This window comes from Scardinius erythrophthalmus (assembly GCF_964197995.2).
Source record: "Scardinius erythrophthalmus genome assembly, chromosome: 14".
Taxonomy (NCBI): Eukaryota; Metazoa; Chordata; class Actinopteri; order Cypriniformes; family Leuciscidae; genus Scardinius; species Scardinius erythrophthalmus.
The window spans coordinates 42,745,930-42,760,521 of NC_138234.1; the positions used below are offsets into that span (position 1 = coordinate 42,745,930).

Below are 14,592 nucleotides of genomic sequence, written 5' to 3' on the forward strand. Positions count from 1 at the left end.
GCAGATGAACTGTACACACATTTACGAATTTAATTTAAGAACAGTTAAGAATTGAGATACTAGAGAATATGTAGAAAGAACAACTTTTAATGTTTGTTTTACAATGAAATGAATCCGATAATTAAATCTGAGCTCAAATCAGATTGTATTACAAAAAAAAAATGTTATGCTAATATATTGTATTATTTTTGAACTGTAAGTGTAATAAACCTTTTTTTTTTCATATAACACAGTTGTGATGTATGCTTGAACAAACAGGAAATTACAGTACACCACTAACCAACATTTATCAAAATAAACTAGTAGTGCACTAGTAGAGGCAATACATGCAAAATACTTAACATACATGCCCAATTCAGATTAGACATTTCATAACAATTATTTTTGACCAGTTTATGGACAGTAAGCATATGCAAATCTCACAGTAACTGCAGGAAGCATTTAAAAAAGCTTCCAAGAAATCTTGATGTACCTTTTTGAAATGTTGTTTAACTCTGTTACTACTTAAACATTCTACAACATTCAATATGAATATGAATCATTATGTGAACATGTAAACAACATGTACAGTGTTAACGTGCAAAGTCTCAACAGCACAAGAGTTTTATGCAGTACATGCTCTAACACTGCTCAACTGGAGTATGAACCTATTTTTCTTCAGAATTCTACATTCAATGTGTACATTAATTTGAATCAACATAAACTAGAAATGTTAAATGTTACATAACTACAATGTAAACATAAAATGTAAACAATAGATATTTGCACAGGTACCACATGCAAAGTCTAAAATAGTGTGAAAAGAGTGTTCTGCGCTTTTATATGTTTTCAAGTATGAGCATGCTTTTTTATTTTTATTTTTTTATTCTGCATTTATGGGCATTGAGGTTGTGAGTGTGGATTGATAGTAATGATGTTCTGAGTTTATAAAATGTCCAGCTATACAATGTCCATGACCCAGATGTTACTATCCAGAACACAATTAAATTCAGCACGGAACTGTGGGAAATTGTCATATGAGTCAGAGAGTTCTAGGACCATCCCACAGGTATGTCCAATCGGCCTTCTGGTGAAGTCTGTCTGAACGGTGAACTGTACATGAATAGCCTCAGCAACCACCAAATTGGAACCAGTACAGAATCTCAGAAATTTGCAGAGTTTGTCTTCGTCAGTTTCCCTGATGTACCTTTTCAGGTGGTTGGCAACCTCTGCTTGATTTTCTGACATTTGTGCTGGAAACTTCAAGAGCCCAGTCACCTTTTTTGGTGCAGGCTTCAGGTCTTTGTATAGCTGTTGAATTTCTTCTTGACTAAGAGAGATCTGGCCTTTTGTGACCTCCCTCCAAGAGTCAGTAACGAACATTGGTTTCTGTATGAGTTCCTTGTGTGCAACTTCGTCAACAATTCCTGGTAGAGAGGAAACCGTGACCCTCCTCCTGCATTCATAAGTGTTCATGATGTCCAGAAGGTCATCCATGTCAACAGAGGAAAAGTCATTGAGCACTTGATAGAGAACATCTCGTTCCTGGCAGCTCACAAAATGAAGGAAGGCTGCCTTTAGGTCTGAATGTACAGCCCCAAACATCATTTCCACAAGAAATGGTGGAGCAAGCTTAATGGGCAGGTATTTGCAATCTTTAAACCCTTTAAGAAGGATTCGCCCCACAGCTTTGCATTTGTCAGAGCTGAAGTCATGCCTGAGGAAAGGCACTTTTACAGATGTCCCGACAGTGCAGTGTTCATAGAAATCAGACCAGAAGCTACTGTACACATCGCGAAGGACACCCGGACCACTGCCTGCTTCCTCTGAGTTGTTAGGAAGTATACGTCTCACTGTCAAGGACTGGTTGACAATCTTGTGGTCAGAAAATACCTCTATCATGTCACTGAAGCTATTTGAGTAGTGTATGGTTACATTTCTGTTGGGCAAAGTCAAGTCAAGTCAAGTCATCTTCATTTATATAGTGCTTTTAACAATGTAGATTGTTTCAAAGCAGCTTTACAGAGATAAGCGTATAATTTAAGGTAACAGAGATTGTTTTGGCTTTATAGCAGAGTTAGGTTATTTTCCATCTAAAGTTAGTTTTGATTGATTCGCTTCCGTCGCAACGATCATTTGTTATTAAATTAGGGGCCGCTAAGACGACACCATTCTCTCTACACAGACTTTAAACGCGAACCTGTGAGAAATGCTGTTGGCGTTCACATGCGCATTTAGAATTGGTTCTATAGTTATGTGCGTTTGAATATACGCAGGTTTGGAATTCCCTACAAGCCAAGCCTAAACAAAGTACTTGTCTTTCCTTATAAATGTTGATAAGGAATTTTATTTTATTTTGTTGCTTTGGGGTAGGAACGCGAAACGAATTTCCTGACAACGCTTTATCTGTAGAGTGGTAGAGGGATCCTCCATAGGGAGAGACTAGTTGGCACTTCAGCACTGCGTTGTCATCGGCCCAGGCGAAGGTCCTTCATCAGATCTGCAAGAAAACCTCGGGATAAACACAGACACTAAAATTAGCGTAGATGCCATTCTTCTTATGATGTAACGAGTACATCAGGATTTATGGGAAGTGTTCCCGGTTCCGGCTGACCTAATCTATGCAGCCTAACATTAAATTATAGAAGTCTATAGTGTATTATGTGAATGCTAGGTCAAAGAGATGTGTTTTTAGTCTAGCTTTGAACTGACAGAGTGTGTCTGCTTCCCGGACAATGGTAGGAAGACTGTTCTAGAGTTTTGGTGCTAAATAGGAAAAGGATCTACCGCCAGCAGTCAACTTTGATATTCTAGGTATTATTAACTGGCCGGAATTTTGAGATCGCAATAGACGTGAAGGACTATAATGCGTTAAGAGCTCGCTCAAGTACTGCGGAGCTAAACCATATAGTGCTTTGTAAGTAATCAGCAATATATTAAAATTGATGCGATGTTTAATAGGGAGCCAGTGCAGTGTTGACAGAACCGGGCTAATATGGTCATACTTCCTGGCTCTGGTAAGAACTCGAGCTGCTGCGTTTTGGACCAGCTGTAGTTTGTTTATTATGTGTGCAGGGCAACCACCCAGTAGAGCATTACAATAATCTAGCCTTGAGGTCATGAACGCATGAACTAATTGTTCCGCATTTGTCAATGAGAGCATATGGCGTAATTTAGATATATTTTTAGGATGGAAAAATGCGGTTTTACAGATACTAGACACGTGACTTTCGAATGAAAGGTTGGTATCAAAGAGCACACCCAGGTTCCTAACCGACGACGAAGACTTAACAGAGCAGCCATCAAGTGTTAGACAGTATTCTAGATTATTACGTGAGGACGTTTTTTTGTCCAATAATTAGAAAAGCAAAGCATTAGGAGCACTCTGTGGTGAGTCAAAAGGCTCATGGATCACTGTGTCACTAAGGGTGTATTCACACCAGGAAAGTCCGATAGTTCACTTGCTTTGGTCCGGACCAAAAAATGTTTTTATTTTTTTTGGTACGGTTCGCTTTCACACTGCTCTTTTTGCAAGTGAACCAACATTTGTAAACAAAACCACACGTGTGCTAAGGTCGTCCATTCATTGGACAGGAATTCTCAAGCAGGGAAAAGCAGGAAGTGCACAAACAGGCTCAGCATGGAGATATTTCGTACTGTAATATTTGTACTTTTAGGCCTACTGTTTTTGCGTTATTCTCTACAAACGCAATATGACGAAACTAATGAGTATCATATGACACAATGTCATCTATACAATGTTATAATTCGGATTTTGAGAAGACGACGATGTGCTGCAAGACGGTTCCGGCGGAGAGAACATGCTCTCATGTGCGCCTACCATGGGATGCTGACAGTGGCACTGCGCAGAAGACGGATAAGGTATAAAGTTTTAATTCATAGAGAGGGGCTATGTTCACACATTAAAATAATGAGATTCTTATTGTATATACTGCTAACAAGTGCTGTCAACGTTAACTCTTGGGATTGTTTGACCAGTTTAACGTAAATTAACGCAGCACCCCCCCCCCCACTCCACCCCACCCACCATCCATCCTTGTAACTATCGTTACATTATATGAATTCGCTCGTATTCATGCATAAATGCTTTAAAAGCATTTATGCACGATTAGACTAAAGAGAACACTCTGTATGTGAATGTCCTGTATCAGTATCGTGTGGCCAGACAGCGCGCCGGAATGGAATTCTCTTTCGCACTTGAACGAACAATAACACAAACCATTATGCCAAAATGTCCGTTGTGTTAAGTATCCTCATAAAAGCATACGAGCAGTCATATAATTAAATGAACGTAAAGACTTAATAATAGAATAATAGAATAAAAATATATATATATATATATATATATATATATATATATATATATATATATATATATATATATATATATATATATATGGCAATACGAGGCGGGCTGGCCGTGTTGAGGCCACGCCCTCAAATACAGGGCTACAATGAATCACGACTACGCCACCCCAGCATTAATCCAGCTGGGGAAATACCCATAAAAAGGGCACACAAGTTCGTTTCTCCCTCCCACAATTACAAGACACTGAGACGTGAATACAGCAGCAATGTAGGGGAACAAAAACCCTTGAGCAGTACGCTCCGTACCTCCACGCAGACACCACCAGCTGGGTAGAAAAGTCAGTAAACACACACTCTAGATGCCAAACCATCACTATGGCCAACAGACACCTACCTCACGCACCGAGCAGTAAAGTAGCAGTCACTCACAGCACGCCGGGTTATACGTGCGATCGGATCCCTTTTCTACACTGGAACTACAGCAGCGATGTAGAGGAACAGCAAAACCCTTGAGCGGTACGCTCCGTACCTCCACACAGCCATCAGCTGCGCAGGAAAGTCAGCTCATACAGAGCAAGCGAGCACCAGCAACCATGACACCCAGATGAACGCGAGGATGACGCCATATCCTACCACTCTGGAAATGCCCTTTATAAGGCCCGCTAAATAATCATGGGGCGTATATATATATATCGATTGACTGCACTACTGCTAACATTACTGCATACTACTATGTGTAGTGCTATCCCTAATTAGTCATGTATTGCCATGTTCATCACCCCAATTTAGTAAAAATATAACCGTCACACACTTTGCAAACTGCTTTTTTCACCAGATTTGTCTGTCATAGGAGATAGTTATCAGTGTAAATAAAGACACAATCTGCACTCTTGAGTATTGAAAATTCTATAGACTACCTATGGTTAATAGATAGGCCTGTTGTTGTTTCAGCATGTTCCCCTCTATGTGAAACTGTCTGTAGCCTACAGACTAATTTCTATTTCACATTCTTTTTTTCTGCCTTCCCTACAGGAGAATCTGGGTCAATCCACGCTCTCAGGATTGGTGGCAACTTATCAATAATAACTGGACTGACAGAGAGTGGTTGCTGAATTTCAGAATGAGAAGAGGCACATTCATTCATCTCTGTGGTATTCTTCGGCCCTATTTGACCCGCCAACACACCAGATACAGAAGACCACTCCCTGTAGAGATTCGTTTAGCAATTTGTCAGTGGAGGCTAGCAACAAACCTAGAATACAGGTCGATTTCCCACCTCTTTGGTGTTGGTACGTCCACTTGCTGCCTCATCACCCAAGAAGTAGTCACAGCCATAAATACAATCATGAAACCACTGTACATCAAAACACCCTCTGATGCTGATTTAAGAACAACAGTACAAGGTTTTAGAGATAAGTTGGGATTCCCCCAAGTTGCTGGAGCCATTGATGGCTCCCATATACTGTTCAAGGCTCCACCCATCACACCAGCAGATTACTTTAACCGGAAGGGGCAATATTCAGTCATCCTTCAGGCTGTGGTAGACAACAAAATGAAATTTTGGGACATAAATATTGGACAGCCAGGAAGAGTCCATGATGCTCGTGTTTTTGCCCTTTCGTCTCTTTTTGATCGGGGGCAGAGCGGCAGACTGTTGCCACAATGGACTGAAAACTTTGAGGGAGTAAATGTGCCTCTAATGCTCTTAGGAGATGCTGCCTATCCATTACTCCCCTGGCTTATGAAGCCATTCCGAGAAGGCAGAGGAGTGACTGCTGAACAGATCAACTTCAACCACCGCCTGAGTCAGGCAAGGATGACTGTTGAGAGAGCCTTTGGGCGCCTCAAAGGTCGATGGAGATGCCTCCTTAAGCAACATGAAGCACACATTTCTCTGGTCAGCCAAATCATTTCAGCATGTTGTGTATTACACAACTTTTGTGAAGTCAACAATGAAATATTCAATGATGAAGACTATGAAGAGGATGAAAGTGAAGAGAATGAATTGGATGACAGACAGAATTGTGAGGAGACCGGAGATCAGAGTGGTCAAGATATTAGAAATGCACTGTGTGCCTATTTTTCAAGGCTGTACGGGTAATGTTTAGTTAAATAATTGTCAGTCAAATTGAAGAAATCTTTTGCTTGTAATTGTTTTGATTCTGCTTTAAATAGTTCAATTGTTCTTCATCAAAGCAAAAGATACTTAACCAGCAGCCAAGGTTGACCACTGACAATGTTTTATGTGGTGGTTGACTTGAATGACTACAACTGAGTTTTGTAACAACAAAAAATTACTTTATTGCTGAGATAGCAAAGTGTTATACATGTTTTGTTATTTATTTTACACCACTTTTCATTCTCAAGAAATGTACTTTATAGCATTTTAAATAAACATACCTTTTTTTTTACATATAAAGTTTTCTTTACTGAGAAAAGATTTTTAGAAAAAAATAAAATTCTTTGTTGATAAATTTAAATGCTAAAACATCTCTTCTTTGCTCATCTTTTCATAAATGTAAACTTAATTATAACAATAAAACATAGTTTTCAACACTATAGATTGCTGTGCAACTACACTCACAGTAACACATGCAGACTCCTTTACAACAATGAGCCTAACGAACAATTATAATACAAACCGATAACAGTATGAGGTAGATTGCTGTGCACCTTCACCATCTACAAGTTGTAGAAATGCTCACTGTCATTCACTTGATGTAGTACAGCGGATATAGGCAGGTTGTCATGTGATTCAACAGATGACACATTTTGAGCCTCTTCACCTGGTCTGACCATAGATGGTCGCATGAGCTGCAGGGCCATGGGCTGCTGTGGTTGGGCCCAGGGTGGCTGAGGAATGGACCATGCACTGGTAGGGGTTGAATTAATTGGAGCTGGTGGAATCAACTGGGTTGGGGGTGGAATAAAGTGGGTTTGGGGTGGCATCAAGTGAGTTGGATGCTGCGAGGGTGGGTTCTGCGAGGGTGGGTGCTGTGACTGATCAGAAGACAATGCATTAGCGAGAGTGGCCACTAGCTGTGTAAACATTTGACAATTTGCCTCTTGCTGAGCTTGCATAGCTTGAAATCTCCTTTCCTCTGCCTCCTGATGTGCCCTCAGCAAATTCTCAAGGACTGCGTTCTCCTGTGCTTGGCGTTTTTGCTCAGCTTCATACATTTCATGTAGCTGCTTGCTTTGCTGAGCCATATAAGCCTGCAGCCCACTATCATCCAGACAATCTTTGGCCTTACGCTTCCTTCCCAGGTGCTTCCTAGCTTGAGCCCCAGGAATGGCCAGCCTTCCACTGCTTTCTCCACACTGCTCATCACAACTGGGTGTGGCATCGCTGTCCTCTATGTCAGTGGATGTGGCAAGAGGAGATTCTGTGGGGCCATTAGATTCTGGATCATTGGGTGTTATTCCCTTTTCTCCTGTCAGTAAAAAAAAAATGCATTAAACTCTCAAAAAGGCAACAACATGCTACTGAATGTCAACAAGAATTTCAGCCGTGATCATGAAGCTTCTGATGGCAACATCATGAATGGAATATGAATATTAACATATTCCATTAGTCTATATAGCCTAGTCTAGAGTCAGAGACAGAGGTCAGCATTTGTTCACCCAGTTCAGCCTATTATATTGCAGGCCTACAGCATGTAGAATTGTGTTGCTTCTAGGTATGTAATAGAGTTGAGTAAATACATTTTGACAGATTTAATAGTCATATGAAAAATAGGGCATTTGACAAAATCCTTATATAACCTCACCCTGACCTGCAGTGGGAAATATAATAAAGGACATATTATTGAAAATGATTACTGTCCTTTGCAAACTCATGCCCATCATCGAAGTGTTGTGACAATTTTTGCTGCTGCACCAAAAATGATTACTAGGGGACAGCAATGTTTTAATGATGATTCTGGCCAGTGACATTTTTAACAAAATAATTGGTGGCAGGTAATATATTTTTTATGATGTGCATTATTCTCACAAATTATGGTTTCTTTCTACATAATTTAATTCAAAACTGAAAAAACTCATGTATTCTATTAGACAATACCAATAATATATAGTTTGTAACGAATACTTCAGATAGGCTATAAAATGTAAAGATTATATATATATATGTGTGTGTGTGTGTGTGTGTGTGTGTGTGTGTGTGTATGTATGTATGTATGTATATTATTCTGACAGTTTGCCCACCTATGGAACAGTGACAGTTAACAGATAATATTACTAATAATTCAAACTTTGTTAACGCCATTCATCCTCTGCATTTTACCCATCCCTCTCAGGCAGGGAAATGGCAAGTCGTAATGAATAATTGTCACTTTTCGACCAAAATCATAATTGATTGCATGTGTGTAGTCATTTTCACTCACCATTTACATCGAGCTCGGTTTCTCCAGAGTAGCTGCTAGAAGATGGTTGAGTCATTTGGCTTGATGAGGTCTTGTCTTTCGGGCAATATGACTCGACAATGTCAACGGGACAAACTGTTGGTCGCATTCCTAGGATTTTGTCCAGTTCGTCGTACCATTGACATTTTTCTTTCTCATCTCCTGAGTTCCCACTCTTGTTTAGAGCATCGCGCACTTTCATATAATGTTGCCTAAGTTTTTTTACTTTAACGCGGCACTGTGCGGGAGACCGCTCATATCCCCTCTCCCTCATCCGTTCAGTAAATATGTTGAATACATCAGTATTTTTATGTGTCCTCTCCAGCAGCTGTGCTACATGGGCATCTGCCCAAGTGTTAATAAGGCAGCTCGTCTCTTCGAAGCTCCAGGTCAAACCACGACTCATTTTATCAAATGTAGTAAATCAACAAAATATCACTTTCCCATAACGCAACTCCGACTACGGAAGCCTGTTAACTCAAAAGGCGCAGTGCTTTCTTGCAGTTGGGTCGGTTCATGTTCACACCATAAACGAACCGTACCAGAGTTCGTTTGGAACCGTACCGAGACCACCTCTTCAGCTGGGTCTCGGTTCGATTGTTTGGTCCGAACCCGAGTTCGATTGCTGTATTCACACCTGCCCAAAAGGTCCGCACCAAGGCGGGAAACGAACTAGAGTTCGATTCAATCGAACCAAACGAGGCAGGTGTGAATACACTAAGGGTGTATTCACACCAGGAAAGTCCGATAGTTCACTTGCTTTGGTCTGGACCAAATAGAATGTTGATTTTTTTTGTTTGGTACGGTTCGCTTTCACACTGCTCTTTTTGCAATTGAACCAAAATGTGTAAACAAAACCACACGTGTGCTAAGGTCGTCCATTCATTGGACAGGAATTCTCAAGCAAGGAAAAGCAGGAAGTGCACAAACAGACTCAGCATGGAGATATTTCGTAATGTAATATTTGTTATTTTACTGATTTGGTGTTATTCTCTACAAACGCAATATGAAGAAACTATATGGTATAGATAAAAGCCCGCCCACACTTACAATTGATTGCTTGGGTCGTTACATGCGCTTCGTGAGGCACACTAGCGCACACACACACGCAAGGTCTCTCGCTCCCTCTCTCTGCCGTGCGCGCGCTCTTGCTCGCTCGCTCTCTCTAGATTCGCGGAGATTTTAACTGATTTGCGGGAATCAGGGAGCCACTATCGAGATGCGGGAGACTCCCGGAACTTCCGGGAGACTTGGGATGTCTGTATAATAAGACAACATTATGCCAAAATGTCCGTTTTGTTAAGTATCCTCATAAGAGCAGTCAAATAAAAAGACGCAGTTTTCTGCAGTTGGGTCGGTTCATGTTCACACCGTAAACGAACCGTACCAGAGTTCGTTTGGAACCGTACCGAGACCACCTCTTCAGCTGGGTCTCGGTTCGATTGTTTGGTCCGCACCCGAGTTCGATTGCTGTATTCACACCTGCCCAAAAGGTCCGCACCAAGGGGGGAAACGAACTAGAGTTCGATTCAATCGAACCAAACAAGGCAGGTGTGAATACACCCTAAGAGAATCTCCATCAATATGGTGTTGTGGACCAAATGTAATCTCGGGGTCACTGCTGACATTGAGCGCAATGCTTGCAAGATGGTCTTGTGAGGAAAGTAAGCTCATCTCTTCATCAGAAACCAACAACACATCAGAAAGGGTGTCTTGAGGCTCATTTACCTCTAGTTGCCCATAGTCGTGAGTATACAAGTCATCACCTTTTGTCGAATCTGAATCGGAGATATCACTAGCATGGTCAGGTTCATCACTAGATTCACTAGACTCTTCAGTCAGGTTAATTTTTGCATGAGTTGCTATATAGAAACGCAATATTGGGAGTTTGACAGTATTGTAAATTGTTCCGACTGAGAGATCCTTGGGGAGAAGATTTTGCTTGAAGTCCCAAACTTCGAATTCAAAATCAGACTCTTGACCTTTGGTGGAAACTCCATTGTGAAAGAATAATGCCTTTGCTTCTTTTAGTATGTCATCATATCCTGCCTGAACATTTATCTGTAGTGTTCTAGTCCCCCCACCTTGCCTTGGTCTGACCTGTTTTATCCCTTTATTTTCTTTGTGAAGCCATCCAATTTCAATATTTCGTATGCATGATTTTACTTTGCTTCTTGCTTTTTTGTTTGAGGAATGTGGTACCTCCTCATCCTTATTTCCCTCCCTTCTAAGCTTCATTTTCTCTCTTAATTTCTCTAAGAGACCTTGCTTTCGCTTCACAGATGGTGTCTGATGCCTGCAAAAATGTATCAAGGCAATCCTGTCACCATATGAGGGAAGGTACTTTGCAAGTTCCGCATCTTCCATAAGCAGGATGACTTCTCTGTCAATCTGTGAAAGCAAAGGGACAAGGATGTTAGCTTTGGACACAAGAAAATCATACTGATTCATAACAGCTAAAAGGACATGTAATTTAAGAAGAGAACCGAATGTAAAATTTGGTCACTCATATTACATACAGTAATAGGCATGTTTAAATGGATATTACAAAAATTCAGAATGTTATGTTATTATTTACTTGACAGGAACAGGGCTGCGTTCTCCGATAACGTTGTCTCTTAGCGCACTACGAAGACTCAAAAGGTACACCTTAACTACAGGTATACATTTCCTACGTGTGTTCTCCGAACTATACCTTAGGATGTTGCTTAAGGTAAACCTTCTTAAGTTCGACCTTAGCAGGTGCTGTCCATGGTGGAGGCGCTGAATAGGTTGATATCGATGCCTCGATGATCGATTGTGCGCTCTTTCCTTCACAGCAGTATAGGTAAAGTATTGAGAAAACAATGTTCTTTATAAAGAAGCGTTTTAGAAATAGTACAAACTGCATTTATCGGGGCTCATTGAAATATGTACATGCAGAAATAAATATGAGTATGTGTTTATAATTTAGCAAGTGTGCAATCCCAAACCCTCACGGCCATAAGTGTGTTAATGTTCTCCACAACGTATGCTGATTATCCACCAGCCATATCACATTATTGGCGTAAATCGCTCATTTGTGTAATTGGATGATTTCCTCAATAAAAGCGCAAACATGAGAGACATACCGACATTCACTATGTCGGGAAAAAAAGTCAGCAAAAAGAGATCGCCCAGCTTCACTGCTTCCGAAATGTCTATACTGCTGGATGAGGTGGAACACCACAAAGGTGTATTATTTGCTAGTTTCTGCACAACAGTCTCCAAAAAAAAAAAAAAAAAATCTGGGAAAGCATAGCCATGAAATTGGCAGCGTCTGGTTCCTGCCCATTGAGACAGTGGGAAGTGATCCGTAAAAAATGGCACGATTTTGCCAGCGCTGCCAAAGCGAGAGTATCTCAGGGGGGATTGATCTGAGAGCAGGTGTGAATACATTGCCGCAGAGCACTTCATCTTTACCTCCTCGACCCAACACACCCTCTTCCCCTGCCAGCAGTGACAGCGCTTCTTCAGCACCGGCGTCACCACACCTGTCCGCACCTTCACTACCATTGACTGAGGTAGCCCAGCACCAGCAATCCGGCTCCAGAAGGCATCCTTTAATCCGATGCGACTGCAGTGATGAGCTGGTGAAGCTAGAAAAAGAGAAGCTACAACTTCTGCGGGGAATCGAGCAAGGGCTACAAGGGGCAAACGACATTGCCCGAGCCACGCTGGAGGTGGAAAAGGCAAAGCTTCATATTATGGAAAAGCAGTATGCTTTGTCCAAGGCACAGTTTCAAAGGCCATCAATTTCCGTTCCAATAATACTCCCAGATCAAGGTAAGGTTTTATGATGTTTGGTAGAGTGTCGTGTTGTTTTTAATCTAACTATTCTTTTACGTTACAGGTGAACCATCGCCGACCCAGTAACAGGCTTATTCACATTTTTCTGTTTTCTGTGGTGTGCCTTTTCAAATTTACTTTCAAAAGTATTTTCAAATAAAACACGATTAAAAGCCAAACTGTTGTCATCAATGTTGGGTTTGCAGATCATCTTTAAAGGAAATATCCTTTTCCATCTCATGAAAGTGTGTGTAAGAAGTTTACATTACTTTTTATTGGGGTGTTTTTAGGCATGCAAAAAGCAACTTATGAGTGACACTTTCTCCCACGTATATAATATACCCGTATCCACATCATCAATTTTCACTACGAGGTTAATGCTGTGTATTCTTTTTTATATATATATATATTTGCATGCAAAGCCAATTGTAAGTCCAAATAGCACACATGCTATAGTAGGTACACAGCGCAAGGAGATCGGGTAGCCTAGGTATTATGACACCACCTTTTGAAGTACTAAAGTAAAAAAATAAGGTGATTGGGGTTTCAGCATTTAAGTGAAATGGCATGGGAATAGGTGACAAATGAACTGTGTGCACAACTTAAATTTATTAGAGAAACACACAAATAAAGGAGGAATCTGAGTGGTCGATTTAAACAAAGAAATTGCTTGAAAAAATATTAACCAAAAATAGAGTGAATCATTTGGTGCCTCGTTTGCACACCAGCAGCGTGTAGGGCATCTCGTAATTCAGGTGGGTTGTGGAAACCTGCTTCGTCTTCCTCCTCTTCTTCCACCTCTTCTGGCAAAGATGCACCTCCAGTAACTGCAATGTTGTGTAGCATGGCTGTACCTACTACTACTGCACAACATCTTTGTGGCTTCAGACGCAACCCTCCAGCAGATTTATGAAGGCAACGGAAACGCATCTTCCAGCGCCCAATCGAGCGCTCCACCAAGTTGCGGGTACGAGCATGTGCAGCGATGTAACTGTGCTCAGACTGCGTGGTGGGGTTGGTGACTGGATTAAGAAGGTATGTTCTTAGGGGGTAGCCGCTGTCTCCTAAAAAAATGCTCTGCCCAAAAACTCTTCTTTCTGCGTCTTGACCCACCGCTGAATTGGCCCACACAAAGCTGTCGTGTGTGCTACCAGGCCACTTTGCCACTACGTCTGTAATCACTCCACTGTGATCAACTACCACTTGGACATTGATAGCCGCGAAGCCCTTGCGACAAATGAAGGCCTGGTCGAGTGCTGATGGGTTGGAGATGGGAATAAGTGTCCCGTCCACAAGGCCAATTACTCGCGGGATACCCGCAGTGGCATGGAAGCCTTGATGTGTCTCCATCACTTCGTGCATTGTGAAAGGCATACGTATGTAATCAGTGGCGTGGCGAAGCAGTACGTTTGTGACTGAGTGAACGCATAGCCACACTGAGGTCTTACTCAGCCCATATTCATCCCCAACAACCTCCAGAAAACTCCCCACGGCATAAAAACGAAGAGCCGGCAGCAGCTGAATTTCGGGGCTGAGGGGGTAGCTCCGTCGAGTTTGTCTTGACAAATCTGGGCCAACAAGATGCAAGAGCTGCAGAATTTGCTCCCGTGGCAGGCGAATTTTTTTTACAATGGTCTCTTCTGACATGGTAGTCAGTGGACTAAAGTGTTATCTTATAAAGTAGTTTACATACACTAACTGGCTCCGCGGACGGCGCCGTATTTGATTTAAAACAAGTACTCGCTGTCTCGCTGCCATAGCTATAAAGTTTGTATAACCTCATCTTTCTTTATATAGACTCCTAAGCCTTGTAAGGACTGATTTTCCTGCTAAAACAAAACGCACCCTGCAATAAAGCCATAAAATGCACCCTGGACAGCAGATAGCAAAGACAGAGCACAGAACCTTGTCCTGCCCAAACTTATCTCCTTGTCCCTTTGTTTGACTTCAACTCATCCCCCCTCTCCCTCCTCTTCTCCCTCCTCAAGTCACTGAAAGTTCATTAAGAATGTCTATATATCGCTTATGGTGTATCTTGTGAATGTGTTGTTTTTCCTTTACATGTTTGGTGTCA

At 41.4% G+C, this 14,592-nt stretch overlaps 1 protein-coding gene across 1 annotated transcript; it reads right to left on the bottom strand.

Moving 5' to 3' along the window:
* Window positions 1-13,199: 13,199 nt before the first annotated feature.
* On the bottom strand, window positions 13,200-14,165 carry LOC308702231 (putative nuclease HARBI1; the record flags this gene model as incomplete). The annotated part of the gene is made up of 1 exon (XM_081384896.1): window positions 13,200-14,165. One exon carries the CDS (start codon window positions 14,163-14,165, stop codon window positions 13,200-13,202), a length of 966 nt encoding a protein of 321 aa, XP_081241022.1.
* Between the last annotated feature and the right edge of the window lie 427 nt (window positions 14,166-14,592).